Source organism: Engystomops pustulosus, unplaced genomic scaffold (assembly GCF_040894005.1).
Source record: "Engystomops pustulosus unplaced genomic scaffold, aEngPut4.maternal MAT_SCAFFOLD_204, whole genome shotgun sequence".
Taxonomy (NCBI): Eukaryota; Metazoa; Chordata; class Amphibia; order Anura; family Leptodactylidae; genus Engystomops; species Engystomops pustulosus.
In genome coordinates this window covers 90,135-114,321 of record NW_027285084.1, presented here as the reverse complement: position 1 = coordinate 114,321, position 24,187 = coordinate 90,135, and the positions used below count along the sequence as shown (strand labels likewise).

Genomic DNA, 24,187 nt, shown 5'->3' with positions numbered 1-24,187 from the left:
GTCCTTCAACATAAAAGCTTTGCCTTAAAAGTAGGAATCACATAATGGACAGTTCTGCAGACTGGTAGATAAGAGCAATCCTGAATTTGTGTGGCAGCATCTGGTTATAACAATATATTCCTATTCACTGAAAGCAAGCAGAGATCTGAAATAGTCAGCCCTTCAATAGTGCGACCAGGACTGGATATGAACTAGATGCTTTCATTCACCGAAAGCAAGCAGAGGTCTTAATAAGAGAAACCGTGTAAGGCAGGTCATAACTGGATGCTCTTATGCACTAAAAGCAAGCAGAGATCTTGTAAATGGCAAGTCATTGGCACAGAGTGTACAATAAAGTAACAATAAATGGGCTTTGCAGATTCTCGGATAGATCACCTGACACGATCCCTACACAGGGGGTGGCAGGTGTCACAGAATGACCACACGAGGCACAAGATGGAAGTGATTTTTATTCTCTGGTGATTGCGGAAGTTTCCGGTTTGCGGGATTCTCGCTCATGTGCTTCAATTCTTTCAATTTAAAAAAAAAAATATATCGTGTCTTCGGCCCACACAGGAAATGAGAGCGAAAAATCGAGTCCTATCCTGGCCCGCTCCGGGGCGACACCACCCTATTACTGCTGAGGATCAGCTTTTAAATTTGAAACATTGTAAATTGTTGATAAACAAATCTGTGTCGCCATGGTAACAGACTACAAGCAGCCTCATCCTGTAGTCAGGTTGTCACAAAGAGAAGGAAAAACATACAATGTAGTGGATCTGCTTCCAACAGGCATGATGGGAGTTGTAGTTACTGCTAAAGAGTCACAGGATGAGGACATCTGACCAGTAACTGACTATAGAAGCCAAAACATGAAGTATGAGGTCTGATGGGGAATCACCATCATCCCTGTATTGTCCATGCCGAGATGTGTAATCATATCTATGTGTATGTTGTTAGTAGCAGCAGGACTGTGAAATATGGATTACTACTGACTACTGAGCAACAGACACTAACAGCATACACTAAAGTATGGGTACACATATCTCCAGGGACAATACCCAGAGACAGACCAAAGCAGTGTGAGGACACCTTCCTAGAGCACTTGGAAAAGCTACAATCCTGGAATAAAAATCCACAATTCACAGTCCTGCTGCTACTAACATACACAAAGGTCTGATTACACATTTCTCCAGGGACAATATATAACACTGGCACAGGATCCCGCAGCAGTGGAGAATCCCTTGAAATCTTTTGGACATCACTGATCTCAGCAGTAACAGGTAAGAGCGCCCCTGTCAGGCGACAGGTATGTACCACACATCTAAAAGAAGAACTTTGGAAGTTTGTCCATCAGAAAGTCTGTCCTGATTCTAAACAAAAAAAATTAACTAGTTTTTCCCCAAAGAAAGGACGAGGGTCCAGTCCGAAAAGAGCTTGAAAGTGCAGTCCAGGTAAGTGGGATGCTGCCGGTGTCCGTAGTGCAGTGCTCCGGGCTCTTCTCCGCCCGGTCTAATGCGCTTGGCCTTTAAGAGTTTGGCTCCTGATACAAAAGTCTCTCAAGTTTTAACAGGTAAAAATGACAAGACGGAAGGAGGGTGCGCGGCGGCGGCGTCTGTGCGACACCAGCAAAGTCTGTGGCACAAAGGAAGGAAACCATAATAAATACGAGGATGTGGCCGGGGGCGAGACCTTATTGCTTCAGAGGGGTCCGTCTCCTGGTCTGGTTCACTCACACTGCACATGTCCAGGGGGAGGAGGGCGGCAAATCCTAAATCTGTCTTATGATTTACTGCTCATATCCAGATCACAGGGGGTGGCAGAGAGGGATCGTGGGGGGCTCGGGAGAGAGGGATGGGGGGAGTAGCAGAGGGATGGGGGAGCAGCTTCGCGGAGAGGGATGAGGGAGCGGCAGAGAGGGATGGGGAGTGGCAGAGCGGGATGGGGGAGCGGCTCAGCAAAGAGGGATTAGGGAGCGGCAGAGAGGGATGAGGGAGCGGCTCGGCAGAGTGGGATGGGGGAGCAGCAGAGAGGGAAGGGGGAGCGACAGAGAGGGATGGGGGAGCGGCAGAGAGGGATGAGGGAGCGGCTCCGCAGAGAGGTTCAACAGAGAGGGATGAGGGAGCGGCTCGGCATAGTGGCATGGGGGAGCAGCAGAGAGGGAAGGGGGAGCGACAGAGAGGGATGGAGGAGCGGCTCAGCAGAGAGGGAAGGGGGTGCGGCAGAGAGGGATGAGGGAGCGGCTCCGCGGAGAGGTTCGACAGAGAGGGATGAGGGAGCGGCAGAGCGGGATGAGGGAGAGGCAGAGAGGGATGGGGAGCGGCTCGGCAGAGAGGGAAGGGGGAGCGGCAGAGAGGGAAGGGGGAGCGGCAGAGAGGGATGAGGGAGCGGCAGAGGGGGATGAGGGAGCGGCAGAGGGGGATGAGGGAGCGGCAGAGAGGGATGGGGGAGCTGCAGAGAGGGATGGGGGAGCTGCAGAGAGGGATGTGGGAGCGGCAGAGAGGGATGTGGGAGCGGCAGAGAGGGATGAGGGAGCGGCAGAGAGGGATGAGGGAGCGGCAGAGAGGGATGAGGGAGCGGCAGAGAGGGATGAGGGAGAGGCAGAGAGGGATGGGGGAGCGGCAGAGAGGGATGGGGGAGCTGCAGAGAGGGATGGGGGAGCTGCAGAGAGGGATGGGGGAGCTGCAGAGAGGGATGTGGGAGCAGCAGAGAGGGATGTGGGAGCGGCAGAGAGGGATGAGGGAGCGGCAGAGAGGGATGAGGGAGCGGCAGAGAGGGATGGGGGAGCGGCAGAGAGGGATGGGGGAGCGGCAGAGAGGGATGGGGGAGCGGCAGAGAGGGATGGGGGAGCGGCAGAGGGGGATGTGGGAGCGGCAGAGAGGGATGGGGGAGCGGCAGAGAGGGATGGGGGAGCGGCAGAGAGGGTGGGGGAGCGGCAGAAAGGGATGGGGGAGCGGCAGAGAGGGATGGGGGAGCGGCAGAGAGGGATGGGGGAGCGGCAGAGAGGGATGGGGGAGCGGCAGAGAGGGATGAGGGAGCGGCAGAGAGGGATGGGGGAGCGGCAGAGAGGGATGGGGGAGCGGCAGAGAGGGTGGGGGAGCGGCAGAAAGGGATGGGGGAGCGGCAGAGAGGGATGGGGGAGCGGCAGAGAGGGATGGGGGAGCGGCAGAGAGGGATGGGGGAGCGGCAGAGCGGAATGTGGGAGCAGCAGAGAGGGAAGGGGGAGCGGCAGAGAGGGATGGGGGAGCTGCAGAGAGGGAAGGGGGAGCGGCAGAGAGGGATGGGGCAGTGGCTCGGCAGATCAATGTGGACCGGTACTACATAAACCTTTGCCTGTGTTTGCATTGATCTCACATGATGATGAGTCTTGCTGTTAGTGTTCAGGGTGTTACACTGCTGCCCCCTGCTGGTAGCTGTACTGCGTGTACTATGTGTTACATACTCTGGATGCAGCCCTGGATGTGACTGGAGTATCAGACATGCTATATAGAGAGCACATTTATGCCGTCAGTGTTTTGTATTGTCCCTGGAGAGATGTGTAATCATTTCTGTATGCATGTTATCAGGAGAAGCAGAACTGTGGTTGTGGTTTTCTATTCTTGTACCTTCTCCAAGTCCACTTGAGTGTCTCCGCTCTGCTTTGCAGACAGTCTTAAATTAAATCTACCATTCGTTTTCATACATTGTTAATCAAACCTACCTTGAGAATGCTGCAGCAACACTGATGCAGTAACATATCTTGTTTAATCCCTGATCTGAGTGGTTTTGCTCAAAAAACAATTTTAAATTCAGGACCTTGGGGAAGCTGGGTGCAGACTGAGGGCTTCCATTCATAAATGAGCTTCCGGAACTGTCCATACAGGACTCATCAACCTGAGCTGGATGACTCGTACACAGCATCTGGGGGATGGTGCAGCGATTGATTACTTCTGCCTGTCAGGGACAGCACAGTGATCACATCATTCTCCAGAGCAGAGCATAACTAATGTGAGAGGAGGTGCGCCGGGGCAGCCACAGGAGCCACATAGCCTCATTATCTTAATTGTATAATTGTTTTTTCAGCACAACCACTCAGCTCAGGGGTTAAACAAGATATGTTTCTGCATCAGTGTTGCTACAGCATTCTCAGGGTGTGTTTGCTTCACAATGCATAAAAACAAAAGGTAGATTTCCTTTACGTATTGTCCCTGGAGAGATGTGTAATCAGACTTTTGTATCTCCACGGAAAACACCTAACAAAGGGTGCAGGGAGCACAGCAGTGTGAGGACACAACCCCATTATGAATCTACAATACTGGAATATAAATCCATATTTGTCAGTCCTGTCAGTCCCCCATAAACAAATGTTACACATCTCCGAAGTGACACTACATAACACTGGCTGCAGAGAGCACAGAGCACAGCAGTGTGAGGTCTGATTACACATCTCTCCAGGGACAATACATAACACTGGCTGCAGAGAGCACAGAGCACAGCAGTGTGAGGTCTGATTACACATCTCTCTGGGGACAATACATAACACTGGCTGCAGAGAGCACAGAGCACAGCAGTGTGAGGTCTGATTACACATCTCTCCAGGGACAGTACATAACACTGGCAGCAGAGAGCACAGAGCACAGCAGTGTGAGGTCTGATTACACATCTCTCCAGGGACAATACATAACATTGGCTGCAGAGAGCACAGAGCACAGCAGTGTGAGGTCGGATTACACATCTCTCCAGGGACAATACACAACACTGGCTGCAGGGAGCACAGAGCACAGCAGTGTGAGGTCTGATTACACATCTCTCCAGGGATAGTACATAACACTGGCTGCAGAGAGCACAGAGCACAGCAGTGTGAGGTCTGATTACACATCTCTCCTGGGACAGTACATAACACTGGGTGCAGAGAGCACAGAGCACAGCAGTGTGAGGTCTGAATACACATCTCTCCAGGGACAATACATAATACTGGCTGCAGAGAGCACAGAGCACAGCAGTGTGAGGTCTGATTACACATCTCTCCAGGGACCCTTGCACAGGTCTATTCAGCTGCAATGGGTTCTTCAGAGCAAAATCTACGCTGTGTACCGGGCCTTGACCTGTAAGGTCATCTTCCTGGTCCTGGTGCGCCCCCATGTGGTCAGCGTGTGGCTTTGTGCTTTGATGCATGGGTGTACACAGATAGGAATGGCTGTGACCTGCTCCCTATACATCTCTATAGTGTCAACGCCCTGTGACCTGCTCCCTATACATCTCTATAGTGTCACCGCCCTGTGACCTGCTCCCTATACATCTCTATAGTGTCACCGCCCTGTGACCTGCTCCCTATACATCTCTATAGTGTCACCGCCCTGTGACCTGCTCCCTATACATCTCTATAGTGTCACCGCCCTGTGACCTGCTCCCTATACATCTCTATAGTGTCACCGCCCTGTGACCTTTAAAATGGCCTCGGGAACAATAAACAATGGGGTTTTTTTTTTTTTTACATTTAAAATAATGCAATAATTTACACAGCAAAGAAAAAAAAATTGCTGCATCAACGTAAAATAAAAATATATAATATACTCTCTAACCTACAGCGGCTTCTCTGTAAACCAGACGGATGGAGGGGGAGGGGCTGGAGGAGGAGACCGCTTCGCCTCCGCGTAGACCTCCCTGTGGCGGCCTCCATGGCGAGCGGCAAAAGATTCAGTCCCATCGCGTTGGTTTTTGTTGTTGGTTTTTGTGTTCGGGGGACATTTATTTTTTTTTGTCCTTTTTTTCATGTTTTTTAATTTAAAGAGTCACTAGAAAAGTCTCCACAAAAGAATTTTTTTAAAGTCCGTCGTGTCTCTGGGGGAGGGGGGAGTAAGGACAGCAGCCGTCCACAGTCTCATGGGGTCCGAGGGGGGGGGGGGCACAAAAAAGTAGCAAAAGGAAGAAAAATGAAAAGTGAAGGCAGCTTTAAGATCCTGGAGAGAGCTGAGCCGCCTGTCGGGGGGCTCGGGGGTCTTCCTCCTGTATCTCTCTGCCTCGTCCTTCTCTGACGGGTGGCGGCAGCGTGTCTCGGGGGTTGGAGCCCATCTCCTGACTCCGGGGCCCCGGCTCCTGGCTCCAGCGCCTTCTTGGTCGGTCCGTGGTCTCCTGTATGCAGTTTGTCCGGTCTTTCCTTTCGTCGCTGTGTCCAAGTCGGAGGTGAAATGGAGATATGTTGGGTGACGCCATCCGGTGGGGCGTAGGCTGGGGTGTGGGGGCTAAGCCCCTCTCTTATACCGGCAGCCAGGACAAGGAAAGACCTCCCGGCTCCGATGACAGCGCCAAATGTCAAAGAGGAAACAAGAAGAGAGAGAGCACACTGCGGAGGACAAGGAGAACTAAAGAGAAAATATTGAGGAGGAGGAGGAAATGGAAAGGGGGAGGAGTCTGCACGCGCAGAGGTGGCGGCAGACCGGTGGAGGATGATGGGGGAGATCTAGCTCTGGCGCATGCTGCCGGTTACAGCTGGAATCTCTCCATGGGGGCCTCCCGCTGCTGGAAGATGTACTGCTGCTGGCTCAGGTCTACTTGGGGGGCAATACTGCTGTCTTCATCATCAGTACCAAAGTAATGCTCGATCAGGTCGAAGGCCTTCTGATAGATCTCCTGGTTCTCGTGGCTCTGCAGGAACTCAATCTTGTCTAGGCCTGGGAAGAGGGAGAAAGACACAGAGAGGTGAGAGCGCTGCTCCTGGTTAAAGTGTAACTCCGATTTCATAATTATTTATTACATAATCATCATGTGATTCCAACTTTCAATGCGAACAGATCGATGCCCAAATTGTGGCGCTCGCCCTTTTATTTCCTGAGTTTTGTCATATTCTGTTTGAAAGCCACTCATCAGAAATCTTCCTCAGCAGCAGGGAAGTGGGCGGGGACTAAGCTCTTCCTGTCCTTGCTGTGAAGCTGAGTCATCTACATCCTGCTTATAGTGTTATATCAGGAAGTAACGTAGAAGCAAATCCGGTGAGACTCCTACAAGTAAATCCACTGAGCTCAGCCTAGTGTGTACATACAGGACGTTACAGGGAAGAACCTGGCGGCTTCCATCACATGGAGGAGCATTGAGCATGGAATAAGTAGTAGAAACCAGCACTGAACAGTTACATGACGTGGAAATTCTGTGTATGGTCTTAGTGAAGTGAGCACATAGGGTTAACAGCTTCCCTGATGTGTAGATAGTGGCCATAGGTCTGGTGAGTCTATGATACAGCTTGAGGAGCAGAGAGACAAAAAGAGAAAGTTCTTCAGAATCACTGTGATGGAGGGATTGATAGGGAACAGGGGCCATGTACCTCACTATTCTTTGCTGGAGACTTGTGCATCCACAGAGCTGCAGACACAAGGCTCCCCTGCGAGCTACACACAATGCTCGATTACATGACTCTCACCCGTCCAGAGTGAGCAGGGAGTCAGGGTCTCTAGAATTTCTTGAGTAAACAAAAGAATGTTTAGCCAGAAGAGACAGTTACTGCAGGGACAGGCTAAATCGAGGAGGATAGCAAATAGCAAAAAACTGCTGCACATAGGTTATGGAAGTAATAGTAGAAAATATAGAAAATTATAAATCGGAGTTGTGCTTTAAGGACCTTTGATGATGTCATTATTGGGAATGAGTAAGGGTCCTGCTTCTGTTCTCCTAAAAGCAGGAAAGTTCTTTGCTGGTCTGGCAACTACAAATCCATTCACATGTAACAGGACAGACTGATGTGCATCAGACAGATCTCCTCCACCATTTCTACTTCTCTACAGCCCCCAGGCCCCTATCCTTACCGTAGGCTTCCTCGATGTGGATGCAGTAGGGGTTTATGCCTGTGCCGTCCTTCTTAGACTCCTGCTCGCCCAGTCTCAGGATATTCTCCAGGCCGTTCAGAGCCACCTGCACGATCTTGGAGTCCATGACGGTAAGGAGGTCACAGAGGGGTTTGATGCAGCCCAATCCAACCAGGTATCTGGAAGACAGAAGAGAGCAAAACGATGATCCTAAGGATACAAGTACATTGTGTACAGTGTCATAGCCCTGCACTGTGAGTAGGTGCCTACTTTATCTGTTCAATGGAGCCCCCAGACGTGGCGTTTGTAATTGCCCATGCAGCTTCTTTCCTGGTTCTGAACTCGGCCGTTTGCAAGATGCTAATGAGAGTGGGGAAGATGGCGGCATCGATTACAGTCTGTAGATAGAGAAGACACGAGAGAAGGGTGAACCACAAACCCCCAAATGGTATTTATGAAAACTACAGCTCCTCCCCCAGAAAACAAGCTACAATGCACAAAGCTGATGTGCTTCACCTGGATCTGAGAACGGTTCCCGGCCGTGATGTTGGATATCGTCCAGCACGCCTCCTTCTTGATGGACTCCTTGGGGCTGCTCAGTAAATGGAGTAAACTCTGCAGAGCCGAGCAGTTCAGGATGACCTGCGGATCAGGGGGAGGCTCAGATCTGTGCACTTGGCTTTATTCTACGTCATCTTTAATTTAATTAAACTTATAGCAGGTGATCAATACAAGACTGGCAGGACCGGACACCTACAATCCAAGGGTGATTTATCATCAGGCACAAGGACCGGCTCCCTCACGTTTAAGTGAATGGATCTGAGCTGCAGTACCGAGTCCTGCCACCATACAGCACAATGCTAGGAGAGAGAATCAGAGTCCATAGTGCTCGTCATGGCACCGCAGTCTCTGCAGACAATTGTGAGTTGTCGAACCGACTATCTAATATAGATCTCCTGTCCTAATAGGCGAATCCCCCTTAGATCACAAGCAAACAGATGCTCGCTGTTCACAATGTATCCACTAGGGGGCAGCGCTCACTCAATTTCCATCTGCCTCTGTCTATGCTCCATCTATCAGATTCACTTTCTCATTAACAACTAATTTTATTTCTCTTGACTCTGAATATCTGCATCATCCTCAATACAAACCTGTGTCTGAACGTCATCTCCAGTGACGATGTTCCCGACGGCTCTCAGGGCGGGAGAAACCACTTTGTAGTCGCTGTGCCTGAATGGAAAGATAGGTAAGAGGTCAGTAGGTGCCCCCTACCCCTGGTGGGATAGCACATCACACCTAGAAGACTCCTCTATATCTCACATCAGGAGCTCCACCAATCGCCTGCACACCCCGGCATCAATGACTGCCTGGATTTTGTCGTTTGGGCCGTCAGACAGGTACGAGAGCGCCCAGCAGGCGTCAGCCAGGACGTCCGTGTCACTAAAAAAGAGCAGCCAGGACAAGACGTTCAGACACGGGGAGACCTGCAGAGAGAACACAGACATCACACGGGTGAAGGGGGGAGATTACAGAGACCACCCATGAAGGACCCCCAGCCCCTTATACTGCTGATGTCTCACCTTGGCAAAATCTGGTGGCGGGTTCTTCCCTCTGCACAGGTTGGACAGCGCCCAGACAGCGTTCCGGGTCATTGTGAGTCGGTTCTGTTTTGATAGTAATCTGTAACATATACAAACCATCAGGTAGTAACAGCTAAATGTATTACTAACAATATGACTATTACTGCAACTGTACCACCAGAAAAATCTAAATAATACTGCAAATAAATCCTTAAAAAATCTAATACATGAATCTATTACAACAACAAAAAAAATCTAAATTAAAACTAAGGCTCTTTAAATACAAAAATCTGATTTATACTGAGGATCAATCACTTCAACTCTTAGTATCAGATCTGATAAATACTGTAAATCTATTATTAAAAATTGTTTTATTAATATTGTGGATCAATTACTAGAAAAATGTGACTAATACTGCAACTCTATTACTCTAAAAATGCCATTGATACTTTGAATAAACCTGCAAATCTGTTATTAAAAAATCTGATTAGTACTGCAGATCTATAACTAAAGAAAATCTAATTAATACTGCATCTCTATTACTAGAAAAACCTGACTAATACTGGGCTCAGGACATAAATCAGACCAAACAATTTCTGTTTCCTGAGCTCATGTTTGTAGGCTTTTAGTTCAGATGAATGTGACTGCACATTATGTACATGCTCAGTGCTGAAGTTAAAAATGTCATTGATACTTTGAATAGTCCTGCTAATCTGATATTAGAAAATCTGATTAGTACTGCAGATCTATAACTAAAGAAAAATCTAATTACTAGAAAAATGTGACCAATACTGGGCTCAGGACATAAATCAGACCTAACAATCTGTGTCTTATGGCTGGAGAAACCAGTGTGTGGATACTCACTGTAATAGGGGGGGCAGGATGTTACAGTCCAGGACATAGTCCCGGCACACGGTACTGTCTCCTGCTATGTTCCCCAAAGCCCACACCGCCTGTAGAAGAAACATAGATACATGGAATGAAAATGTATCATACACAGGAAGAGGGTGCAGGAGGCGGAGTCTAGGGAAATCTGAATACTACGGCAAATGCACTGCTAGAATTCAGCAAATATAATACCAGAGAAAATCTGATTAATACTGAAAATATAGTACTAAAAATAACAAATTAATAATGCTAATTATTAATAGTAAAACTATCTGATAAAAAATAATAATATATTTATAAAATATAATAATAGAAAAATTTGATGATCACAGAACATTTTACAGAAAATCTGACTACCTCGGAAAATTAATACAAGATAAAAAAATCTGATTACAGGAGCCGATTTCTTGAATGATGCCTTGTGCAGGGCCTGAAGGGAGGAGCGTGATTCTAGGTTCCTGCGAGGTTCTAGCAATACAAAGAAATTGAGTCCTGCTCCTCCCATCAGGCCCTGCACCATGTATTGTGCTATGAATTTGCTGTTACTGGAAAGTTCCTTTAATATTGGAAATTAAAAAAAAACTTTATTAAAAATAAATCTGATTAATATTGACAATCTCTTCCCAGTCTTACCTGCTCCTGCACATCTTCAAACTCCGAGCTGAGCAGTTCTATGAAGATGGGCACGGCGCCCGCCTGGATGACGATCCGGGTCTGCAGGGAGTTCCCCGAGGCGATGTTTGTTAGCACCCAGGCGGCTTCAAACTGTAGGAGACAACGAGACGACCCTGATGTCAAGTGTGAACAGTGCCGGTCATAACACATAGTGACACGATCCGGCCGCCCCTCTGACCTGTAACGTGCAGTTCTCCTTCCTCTTCAGGAACTCCACGAATCTGGCGACCACCCCGTGTGTGCCGATCACTTCATCTATCGGGGGATTTGGTTCTGGAAGAACATGAAAGGTTTAACCTGTAGCTTTAGAAAGTTCCCCTTTAAGGGCAGGGAGTCGGAATAAAATTGACTGTCTCTGACTCCAAAAATATCTAATAAATTGATACAATTAGTTATCTCCATTATGTGACAAACATATTTCTCATAAAATTGTAGGGAAATGATGGAATGTCCAATAAGTGTCTGTTCTATCCCTGATCTGAGGATGTCGCTTGTAGTTGAGATGAAAGTGGATGCACTTTTTGCTCCTGCTCAGTAATGAAGCTCCTCCCCTACAGATCACAGTAAAGCGTGGGACCAAAAAATCAGGATTAAGGTAAATACTACCTAAAGTTTCAATACACAGTGCATACATCCATTGTGCAGTGTACATTCTCTCTGCATACTGCTTTATGTCTCAGTTTGCTTTTCCTCAGAGCTCATGTTTGCAGGCTTTTAGTTGAGATGAATGTGATTGCACATTATGTACATGCTCAGCGGTGAAGTTCTTCTCCTGCACTTGTCTAGCAGTACTGTAGGTATGGAAGCTTCCGTGTTATCTAGCACTGCTACATTGTGCCGTATTTACATGGGAAACACCATTAGTCCTCGTATCTATTTACAGTTTTTGATTGCCCTAATATGCAAATTTACTAAAGAGTAACCGGAGCAGACGCTACACGGCGCAGTTACTCCACGCCCCAGTAGCCTCTTGTGATCCACCTACCAAGACATTCAGAACTCGTCCGCATGCGCAGTAGCTCCGGCTTTGGAGCCAAGACCCCGCAGCCGCCGGCCTGTGCTCTGCGCATGCGTAGAATCCCGATTCGCGGACAAGTGTGACGAGTGAGAGCAGGGATCACCAAACACAATGATCATATGGGACTGGAAGCATCGGCCACTGCTGAGAGGTAAGTACTGACATCCCTCTATACACCCCCGGGTGCAGAACACACAGGACTTACCTTTAGACAGCAGTTTTCTGAACTTCTGGGTGGCGGCGAGCTGCTGCTCTGGATTATTAGAGAAGATCATGTCTATCATATCAGAAGTGATCACCCCGCTCTGCAGAGAGACAGGCACAGCAGTGAGAGCACGAACCATGAACCATACAGTACAGGGCTAGGGTTATACATAACACTGGCTGCAGAGAGCACAGAGCACAGCAGTGTGAGGTCTGATTACACATCGCTCCAGGGACAATACATAACACTGGCTGCAGAGAGCACAGAGCACAGCAGTGTGAGGTCTGATTACACATCGCTCCAGGGACAATACATAATACTGGCTGCAGAGAGCACAGAGCACAGCAGTGTGAGGTCTGATTACACATCTCTCCAGGGACAGTAAATAACACTGGCTGCAGAGAGCACAGAGCACAGCAGTGTGAGGACTGATTACACATCTCTCCAGGGACAATACACAACACTGGCTGCAGAGAGCACAAAGCACAGCAGTGTGAGGACTGATTACACATCTCTCCAGGGACAATACACAACACTGGCTGCAGAGAGCACAGAGCACAGCAGTGTGAGGTCTGATTACACATCTCTCCGGGGACAATACATAACACTGGGTACAGAGAGCACAGAGCACAGCAGTGTGAGGTCTGATTACACATCTCTCCAGGGACAATACATAACACTGGCTGCAGAGAGCACAGAGCACAGCAGTGTGAGGTCTGATTACACATCTCTCCAGGGACAATACATAACACTGGCTGCAGAGAGCACAGAGCACAGCAGTGTGAGGTCTGATTACACATCTCTCCAGGGACAATACATAACACTGGCTGCAGAGAGCACAGAGCACAGCAGTGTGAGGACTGATTACACATCTCTCCAGGGACAATACACAACACTGGCTGCAGAGAGCACAGAGCACAGCAGTGTGAGGTCTGATTACACATCTCTCCAGGGACAATACATAACACTGGCTACAGAGAGCACAGAGCACAGCAGTGTGAGGTCTGATTACACATCTCTCCAGGAACAATACATAACAGTGGCTGCAGAGAGCACAGAGCACAGCAGTGTGAGGTCTGATTACACATCTCTCCAGGGACAGTACATAACACTGGCTGCAGAGAGCACAGAGCACAGCAGTGTGAGGTCTGATTACACATCTCTCCAGGGACAGTACATAACACTGGCTGCAGAAAGCACAGAGCACAGCAGTGTGAGGTCTGATTACACATCTCTCCAGGGACAATACATAACATTAGCTGCAGAGAGCACAGAGCACAGCAGTGTGAGGTCTGATCACACATCTCTCCAGGGACCATACATAACACTGGCTGCAGAGAGCACAGAGCACAGCAGTGTGAGGACTGATTACACATCTCTCCAGGGACAATACATAACACTGGCTGCAGAGAGCACAGAGCACAGCAGTGTGAGGTCTGATTACACATCTCTCCAGGGACAATACATAACACTGGCTGCAGAGAGCACAGAGCACAGCAGTGTGAGGTCTGATTACACATCTCTCCAGGGACAATACATAACACTGGCTGCAGAGAGCACAGAGCACAGCAGTGTGAGGTCTGATTACACATCTCTCCAGGGACAATACATTACACTGGCTGCAGAGAGCACAGAGCACAGCAGTGTGAGGTCTGATTACACATCTCTCCAGGGACAATACACAACACTGGCAGCAGAGAGCACAGAGCACAGCAGTGTGAGGTCTGATTACACATCTCTCCAGGAACAATACATAACAGTGGCTGCAGAGAGCACAGAGCACAGCAGTGTGAGGTCTGATTACACATCTCTCCAGGGACAATACATAACACTGGCTGCAGAGAGCACAGAGCACAGCAGTGTGAGGTCTGATTACACATCTCTCCAGGGACAATACATAACACTGGCTGCAGAGAGCACAGAGCACAGCAGTGTGAGGTCTGATTACACATCTCTCCAGGGACAAAACATAACACTGGCTGCAGAGAGCACAGAGCACAGCAGTGTGAGGTCTGATTACACATCTCTCCAGGGACAATACATAACACTGGCTGCAGAGAGCACAAAGCACAGCAGTGTGAGGTCTGATTACACATCTCTCCAAGGACAATACATAACACTGGCTGCAGAGAGCACAGAGCACAGCAGTGTGAGGTCTGATTACACATCTCTCCAGGGACAATACATAACACTGGCTGCAGAGAGCACAGAGCACAGCAGTGTGAGGTCTGATTACACATCTCTCCAGGGAAAATACATAACACTGGCTGCAGAGAGCACAGAGCACAGCAGTATGAGGTCTGATTACACATCTCTCCAGGTACAGTACATAACACTAGCTGCAGAGAGCACAGAGCACAGCAGTGTGAGGTCTGATTACACATCTCTCCAGGGACAATACATAACACTGGCTGCAGAGAGCACAGAGCACAGCAGTGTGAGGTCTGATTACACATCTCTCCAGGGACAAAACATAACACTGGCTGCAGAGAGCACAGAGCACAGCAGTGTGAGGTCTGATTACACATCTCTCCAGGGACAATACATAACACTGGCTGCAGAGAGCACAAAGCACAGCAGTGTGAGGTCTGATTACACATCTCTCCAAGGACAATACATAACACTGGCTGCAGAGAGCACAGAGCACAGCAGTGTGAGGTCTGATTACACATCTCTCCAGGGACAATACATAACACTGGCTGCAGAGAGCACAGAGCACAGCAGTGTGAGGTCTGATTACACATCTCTCCAGGGAAAATACATAACACTGGCTGCAGAGAGCACAGAGCACAGCAGTATGAGGTCTGATTACACATCTCTCCAGGTACAGTACATAACACTAGCTGCAGAGAGCACAGAGCACAGCAGTGTGAGGTCTGATTACACATCTCTCCAGGGACAATACATAACACTGGCTGCAGAGAGCACAGAGCACAGCAGTGTGAGGTCTGATTACACATCTCTCCAGGGACAATACATAACACTGGCTGCAGAGAGCACAGAGCACAGCAGTGTGAGGTCTGATTACACATCTCTCCAGGTACAATACATAACACTGGCTGCAGAGAGCACAAGGCACAGCAGTGTGAGGTCTGATTACACATCTCTCCAGGGACAATACATAACACTGGCTGCAGAGAGCACAGAGCACAGCAGTGTGAGGTCTGATTACACATCTCTCCAGGGACAATACATAACACTGGCTGCAGAGAGCACAGAGCACAGCAGTATGAGGTCTGATTACACATCTCTCCAGGGACAATACATAACACTGGCTGCAGAGAGCACAGAGCACAGCAGTGTGAGGTCTGATTACACATCTCTCCAGGGACAATACATAACACTGGCTGCAGAGAGCACAGAGCACAGCAGTGTGAGGTGTGATTACACATCTCTCCAGGGACAATACATAACACTGGCTGCAGAGAGCACAGAGCACAGCAGTGTGAGGTCTGATTACACATCTCTCCAGGGACAATACATAACACTGGCTGCAGAGAGCACAGAGCACAGCAGTGTGAGGTCTGATTACACATCTCTCCAGGGACAGTACATAACACTGGCTGCAGAGAGCACAGAGCACAGCAGTGTGAGGTCTGATTACACATCTCTCCAGGGACAATACATAACACTGGCTGCATAGAGCACAGAGCACAGCAGTGTGAGGTATGATTACACATATCTCCAGGACAATACATAACACTGGCTGCAGAGAGCACAGAGCACAGCAGTGTGAGGTCTGATTACACATCTCTCCAGGGACAATACATAACACTGGCTGCAGAGAGCACAGAGCACAGCAGTATGAGGTCTGATTACACATCTCTCCAGGGACAATACATAACACTGGCTGCAGAGAGCACAGAGAACAGCAGTGTGAGGTGTGATTACACATCTCTCCAGGGACAATACATAACACTGGCTGCAGAGAGCACAGAGCACAGCAGTGTGAGGTCTGATTACACATCTCTCCAGGGACAATACATAACACTGGCTGCAGAGAGCACAGAGCACAGCAGTGTGAGGTCTGATTACACATCTCTCCAGGGACAGTACATAACACTGGCTGCAGAGAGCACAGAGCACAGCAGTGTGAGGTCTGATTACACATCTCTCCAGGGACAATACATAACACTGGCTGCATAGAGCACAGCAGTGTGAGGTCTGATTACACATCTCTCCAGGGACAATACATAACACTGGCTGAAGAGAGCACAGAGCAAAGCAGTGTGAGGTCTGATTACACACCTCTCCAGGGACAGTAAATAACACTGGCTGCAGAGAGCATAGAGCACAGCAGTGTGAGGTCTGATTACACATCTCTCCAGGACAATACATAACACTGGCTGCAGAGAGCACAGAGCACAGCAGTGTGAGGTCTGATTACACATCTCTCCAGGACAATACATAACACTGGCTGCAGAGAGCATAGAGCACAGCAGTGTGAGGTCTGATTACACATCTCCTAGGACAATACATAACACTGGCTGCAGAGAGCACAGAGCACAGCAGTGTGAGGTCTGATTACACATCTCTCCAGGGACAATACATAACACTGGCTGCAGAGAGCACAGAGCACAGCAGTGTGAGGTCTGATTACACATCTCTACAGAGACAGTACATAACACTGGCTGCAGAGAGCACAGAGCACAGCAGTGTGAGGTCTGATTACACATCTCTCCAGGGACAATACATAACACTGGCTGCATAGAGCACAGAGCACAGCAGTGTGAGGTATGATTACACATATCTCCAGGACAATACATAACACTGGCTGCAGAGAGCACAGAGCACAGCAGTGTGAGGTCTGATTACACATCTCTCCAGGGACAATACATAACACTGGCTGCAAAGAGCACAGAGCACAGCAGTATGAGGTCTGATTACACATCTCTCCAGGGACAATACATAACACTGGCTGCAGAGAGCACAGAGCACAGCAGTGTGAGGTCTGATTACACATCTCTCCAGGGACAATACATAACACTGGCTGCAGAGAGCACAGAGCACAGCAGTGTGAGGTCTGATTACACATCTCTCCAGGGACAGTACATAACACTGGCTGCAGAGAGCACAGAGCACAGCAGTGTGAGGTCTGATTACACATCTCTCCAGGGACAATACATAACACTGGCTGCATAGAGCACAGCAGTGTGAGGTCTGATTACACATCTCTCCAGGGACAATACATAACACTGGCTGAAGAGAGCACAGAACAAAGCAGTGTGAGGTCTGATTACACACCTCTCCAGGGACAGTAAATAACACTGGCTGCAGAGAGCATAGAGCACAGCAGTGTGAGGTCTGATTACACATCTCTCCAGGACAATACATAACACTGGCTGCAGAGAGCACAGAGCACAGCAGTGTGAGGTCTGATTACACATCTCTCCAGGACAATACATAACACTGGCTGCAGAGAGCACAGAGCACAGCAGTGTGAGGTCTGATTACACATCTCTCCAGGGACAATACATAACACTGGCTGCAGAGAGCACAGAGCACAGCAGTGTGAGGTCTGATTACACACCTCTCCAGGACAATACATAACACTGGCTGCAGAGAGCACAGAGCACAGCAGTGTGAGGTCTGATTACACATCTCTCCAGGACAATACATAACACTGGCTGCAGAGAGCACAGAGCACAGCAGTGTGAGGTCTGATTACACATCTCTCCAGGGACAATACATAACACTGGCTGAAGAGAGCACAGAGCAAAGCAGTGTGAGGTCTGATTACACACCTCTCCAGGGACAGTAAATAACACTGGCTGCAGAGAGCACAGAGCACAGCAGTGTGAGGTCTGATTACACATCTCTCCAGGACAATACATAACACTGGCTGCAGAGAGCACAGAGCACAGCAGTGTGAGGTCTGATTACACATCTCTCCAGGACAATACATAACACTGGCTGCAGAGAGCATAGAGCACAGCAGTGTGAGGTCTGATTACACATCTCTCCAGGACAATACATAACACTGGCTGCAGAGAGCACAGAGCAAAGCAGTGTGAGGTCTGATTACACACCTCTCCAGGGACAGTAAATAACACTGGCTGCAGAGAGCATAGAGCACAGCAGTGTGAGGTCTGATTACACATCTCTCCAGGGACAGTACATAACACTGGCTGCAGAGAGCACAGAGCACAGCAGTGTGAGGTCTGATTACACATCTCTCCAGGGACAATATATAACACTGGCTGCAGAGAGCACAGAGCACAGCAGTGTGAGGTCTGATTACACATCTCTCCAGGGACAGGCTGCAGGACACCACTTGCTGACAGGTTCCCTGTAACCCCCCGTAGTGCAGCCTTGTATATCCCCCGCACTTACTGCCGCCATCTCCATGTTATTTGCTGGGGCTTCGTGGAGGTTTGCATCGAACATGGCGTCGTCCTCAGCCGCTTCTTCTGCAGTGGCCACATTTCTTCTTTTAAACAACTGCAAGACAAAGAGGATCAAATCATGGAAGTGGAAAAGACGCGGCACCTTCTACATACACACATCATACATGTCACACACACACCCTTCTACATACACACATCATACATGTCACACACACACCCTTCTACATACACACATCATACATGTCACACACACACCCTTCTACATACACACATCATACATGTCACACACACACCCTTCTACATACACACATCATACATGTCACACACACACCCTTCTACATACACACATCATACATGTCACACACACACCCTTCTACATACACACATCATACATGTCACACACACACCCTTCTACATACACACATCATACATGTCACACACAGCAGTTATGTTATGTAGTTATGGAACTACAACTCCCAGCATGCTTTGTCAGTCTGTACTGGGTTCTGCGTGACCCCAGTGATTTGACATGGCTCCCCTCCCCCGACCTTCTCTAGTCAGTGACTGATGGCAGCAGCCGCTCCTGCCCCGGGCCCCTCATGTTTATATATATTATGTATCACATCCTCCTCCGATACACTGCAACAGACCCTCAGCTAAGAAAGTGCAATTCACTGACCATGTGTGATGTAACGGACAGCAAGCAGAGATTGTACTCTGCAAAAACCGAGAACCAGCACCATACAGCAGCTCTATGACCAGAACCAGCCCCATACAGCAGCTCTATGACCAGAACCAGCACCATACAGCAGCTCTACCACCAGAACCAATCCCATACAGCAGCTCTATCACCAGAACCAATCCCATACAGCAGCTCTATGACCAGAACCAGCACCATACAGCAGCTCTATGACCAGAACCAGCACCATACAGCAGCTCTATCACCAGAACCAGCACCATACAGCAGCTCTATCACCAGAACAAATCCCATACAGCAGCTCTGTGAGCAGAAGCAGCACCATACAGCAGATCTATCACCAGAACCAGCACCATACAGCAGCTCTATCACCAGAACCAGCACCATACAGCAGCTCTATCACCAGAACAAATCCCATACAGCAGCTCTGTGAGCAGAAGCAGCACCATACAGCAGATCTATCACCAGAACCAGCTCCATACAGCAGCTCTATGACCAGAAGCAGCAGCATACAGCAGCTCTATCACCAGAAGCAGCACCATACAGCAGCTCTATCACCAGAACCAATCCCAAACAGCAGCTCTATCACCAGAACCAATCCCATACAGCAGCTCTATCACCATAACCAGCACCATACAGCAGCTCTATCGCCAGAACCAGTGCCATACAGCAGCCAAATCACCAGAAGCAGTGCCATACAGCAGCTCTATCACCAGAACCAGCACCATACAGCAGCACTATTACCTGAACCAGCACCTTACAGCAGCTCTATCACCAGAACCAGCTCCATACAGCAGCTCTATCGCCAGAACCAGTGCCATACAGCAGCCAAATCACCAGAAGCAGTGCCATACAGCAGCTCTATCACCAGAACCAGCACCATACAGCAGCACTATTACCTGAACCAGCACCTTACAGCAGCTCTATCACCAGAACCAGCTCCATACAGCAGCTCTATCACCAGAACCAGCCCCATACAGCAGCCCTATCACCAGAAGCAGCACCATACAGCAGCTCTATCACCAGAACCAGCACCATACAGCAGCTCTATCACCAGAAGCAGCACCATACAGCAGCTCTATCACCAGAAGCAGCACCATACAGCAGCTCTATCACCAGAACCAGCACCATACAGCAGCTCTATCACCAGAACCAATCCCATACAGCAGCTCTATCATCATAATCAGCACCATACAGCAGCTCTATCACCAGAAGCAGCACCTTACAGCAGCTCTATCACCAGAACCAATCCCATACAGCAGCTCTATCATCATAATCAGCACCATACAGCAGCTCTATCACCAGAACCAGTGCCATACAGCAGCCCTATCACCAGAACCAATCCCATACAGCAGCTCTATCACCAGAACTAGCACCATACAGCAGCTCTATCACCAGAACCAGTGCCATACAGTAGCTCTATCACCAGAACCAGCACCATACAGCAGCTCTACCACCAGAACCAATCCCATACAGCAGCTCTACCACCAGAACCAATCCCATACAGCAGCTCTACCACCAGAACCAATCCCATACAGCAGCTCTATCACCAGAACCAGTGCCATACAGCAGCCCTATCACCAGAACCAGCACCATACAGCAACTCTTTCACCAGAACCAATCCCATACAGCAGCTCTATCACCAGAACCAATCCCATAAAGCAGCTCTATCACCAGAACCAATCCCATACAGCAGCTCTATCACCAGAACCTGTGCCATACAGCAGCTCTATCACCAGAACCAGTACCATACAGCAGCTCTATCACTAGAACCAGCACCATACAGAAGCTCTATCAACAGAACCAGCACCATACAGCAGCTCTATCACCAGAACCAATCCCATACAGCAGCTCTATCATCAGCACCAGTACCATACAGCAGCTCTATCACCAGAACCAGCACCATACAGCAGCTCTATCACCAGAACCAGCACCATACAGCAGTTCTATCACCAGAACCAATCCCATACAGCAGATCTATCACCAGAACCAGCACCATACAGCAGCTCTATCACCAGAACCAGCACCATACAGCAGCTCTATCGCCAGAACCAGCATCATCTAATGCCCCAGCACCACTTACCTGCTCTTCTCTTTTCTGTTTGCGCAGCTGCAGCCCCTCCTCCTCTCGCCTTCTCCGCATCTCGTCAGTATTCAGAGACTTGTTCTTGTAGCTCTTGAGCCGAGAGTTTTCCTTCCCGGAGCTCGTCATTGTACCTGAGAACAAGAGGAACAATGCAGTTATTTACAAGCAAAGTGCACAGAGTACAGCAGTGTGAGGACACGCCCCAAGTGCTAATGTCTTGAACACTAATATATATCACAGTCCTGCTGCTACTAACAACATACACACAGGTCTGATTACACATCTCTCCAGGGACAATACATAACACTGGCTGCAGAGAGCACAGAGCACAGCAGTGTGAGGTCTGATTACACATCTCTCCAGGGACAATACATAACACTGGCTGCAGAGAGCACAGAGCACAGCAGTGTGAGGTCTGATTACACATCTCTCCAGGGACAATACATAACACTGGCTGCAGAGAGGACAGAGCAGAGCAGTGTGAGGTCTGATTACACATCTCTCCAGGGACAATACATAGCACTGGCTGCAGAGAGCACAGAGCACAGCAGTGTGAGGTCTGATTACACATCTCTCCAGGGACAATACATAACACTGGCTGCAGAGAGCACAGCAGTGTGAGGTCTGATTACACATCTCTCCAGGGACAATACATAACACTGGCTGCACAGAGCACAGAGCACAGCAGTGTGAGGTCTGATTACACATCTCTCCAGGGACAATACATAACACTGGCTACAGAGAGCACAGAGCACAGCAGTGTGAGGTCTGATTACACATCTCTCCAGGGACAATACATAACACTGGCTGCAGGGAACACAGAGCACAGCAGTGTGAGCTCTGATTACACATCTCTCCAGGGACAATACATAACACTGGCTGCAGAGAGCACAGAGCACAGCAGTGTGAGGTCTGATTACACATCTCTCCAGGGACAATACATAACACTGGCTGCAGTGAGCACAGAGCACAGCAGTGTGAGGTCTGATTACACATCTCTCCAGGGATAATACATAACACTGGCTGCAGAGAGCACAGAGCACAGCAGTGTGAGGTCTGATTACACATCTCTCCAGGGACAGTACATAACACTGGCTGCAGAGAGCACAGCGCACAGCAGTGTGAGGTCTGATTACACAGCTCTCCAGGGACAATACACAACACTGGCTGCAGAGAGCACAGAGCGCAGCAGTGTGAGGTCTGATAACACATCTCTCCAGGGATGATACATAACACTGGCTGCAGAGAGCACAGAGCACAGCAGTGTGAGGTCTGATTACACATCTCTCCAGGGACAATACATAACACTGGCTGCAGTGAGCACAGAGCACAGCAGTGTGAGGTCTGATTACACATCTCTCCAGGGACAATACATAACACTGGCTGCAGTGAGCACAGAGCACAGCAGTGTGAGGTCTGATAACACATCTCTCCAGGGGCATTACATAACACTGGCTGCAGAGAGCACAGAGCACAGCAGTGTGAGGTCTGATTACACATCTCTCCAGGTACAATACATAACACTGGCTGCAGAGAGCACAGAGCACAGCAGTGTGAGGTCTGATTACACATCTCTCCAGGGACAATACATAACATTGGCTGCAGAGAGCACAGCAGTGTGAGGTCTGATTACACATCTCTCCAGGGACAATACATAACACTGGCTGCAGAGAGCACAGAGCACAGCAGTGTGAGGTCTGATTACACATCTCTCCAGGGACAATACATAACACTGGCTACAGAGAGCACAGAGCACAGCAGTGTGAGGTCTGATTACAAATATCTCCAGGGACAATACATAACACTGGCTGCAGAGAGCACAGAGCACAGCAGTGTGAGGTCTGATTACACATCTCTCCAGGGATAATACATAACACTGGCTGCAGAGAGCACAGAGCACAGCAGTGTGAGGTCTGATTACACATCTCTCCAGGGACAATACATAACATTGGCTGCAGAGAGCACAGAGCACAGCAGTGTGAGGTCTGATAACACATCTCTCCAGGGATGATACATAACACTGGCTGCAGAGAGCACAGAGCACAGCAGTGTGAGGTCTGATTACACATCTCTCCAGGGACAATACATAACACTGGCTGCAGTGAGCACAGAGCACAGCAGTGTGAGGTCTGATTACACATCTCTCCAGGGACAATACATAACACTGGCTGCAGTGAGCACAGAGCACAGCATTGTGAGGTCTGATTACACATCTCTCCAGGGACAGTACATAACACTGGCTGCAGAGAGCACAGAGCACAGCAGTGTGAGGTCTGATTACACATCTCTCCAGGTACAATACATAACACTGGCTGCAGAGAGCACAGAGCACAGCAGTGTGAGGTCTGATTACACATCTCTCCAGGGACAATACATAACACTGGCTGCAGAGAGCACAGCAGTGTGAGGTCTGATTACACATCTCTCCAGGGACAATACATAACACTGGCTGCAGAGAGCACAGAGCACAGCAGTGTGAGGTCTGATTACACATCTCTCCAGGGACAATACATAACACTGGCTACAGAGAGCACAGAGCACAGCAGTGTGAGGTCTGATTACAAATATCTCCAGGGACAATACATAACACTGGCTGCAGAGAGCACAGAGCACAGCAGTGTGAGGTCTGATTACACATCTCTCCAGGGATAATACATAACACTGGCTGCAGAGAGCACAGAGCACAGCAGTGTGAGGTCTGATTACACATCTCTCCAGGGACAATACATAACATTGGCTGCAGAGAGCACAGAGCACAGCAGTGTGAGGTCTGATTACACATCTCTCCAGGGATAATACATAACACTGGCTGCAGAGAGCACAGAGCACAGCAGTGTGAGGTCTGATTACACATCTCTCCAGGGACAATACATCACCCTGGCTGCAGAGAGCACAGAGAACAGCAGTGTGAGGTCTGATTACACATCTCTCCAGGGA

General features: G+C 49.0%; 1 protein-coding gene across 1 annotated transcript in view; it reads right to left on the bottom strand.

Annotated features, from left to right (window-relative positions):
* Positions 1 to 431: 431 nt before the first annotated feature.
* Positions 432 to 24,187, bottom strand: part of LOC140109493 (importin subunit alpha-5) — a 52,306-nt gene continuing 28,550 nt past the window's right edge. The window contains exons 2-14 of the mRNA XM_072132019.1: positions 21,248 to 21,381; positions 18,454 to 18,561; positions 12,121 to 12,220; positions 11,076 to 11,170; positions 10,856 to 10,987; positions 10,199 to 10,287; positions 9,335 to 9,434; positions 9,075 to 9,238; positions 8,906 to 8,984; positions 8,271 to 8,396; positions 8,025 to 8,152; positions 7,755 to 7,933; positions 432 to 6,629 (exon numbers count right to left, since the gene is read on the bottom strand). Of these exons, the coding sequence (XP_071988120.1) occupies positions 6,442 to 6,629; positions 7,755 to 7,933; positions 8,025 to 8,152; positions 8,271 to 8,396; positions 8,906 to 8,984; positions 9,075 to 9,238; positions 9,335 to 9,434; positions 10,199 to 10,287; positions 10,856 to 10,987; positions 11,076 to 11,170; positions 12,121 to 12,220; positions 18,454 to 18,561; positions 21,248 to 21,376 (1,617 nt within the window). The 5' untranslated portion in view covers positions 21,377 to 21,381 and the 3' untranslated portion in view covers positions 432 to 6,441. The remainder of the gene's footprint in view (positions 6,630 to 7,754; positions 7,934 to 8,024; positions 8,153 to 8,270; positions 8,397 to 8,905; positions 8,985 to 9,074; positions 9,239 to 9,334; positions 9,435 to 10,198; positions 10,288 to 10,855; positions 10,988 to 11,075; positions 11,171 to 12,120; positions 12,221 to 18,453; positions 18,562 to 21,247; positions 21,382 to 24,187) is intronic.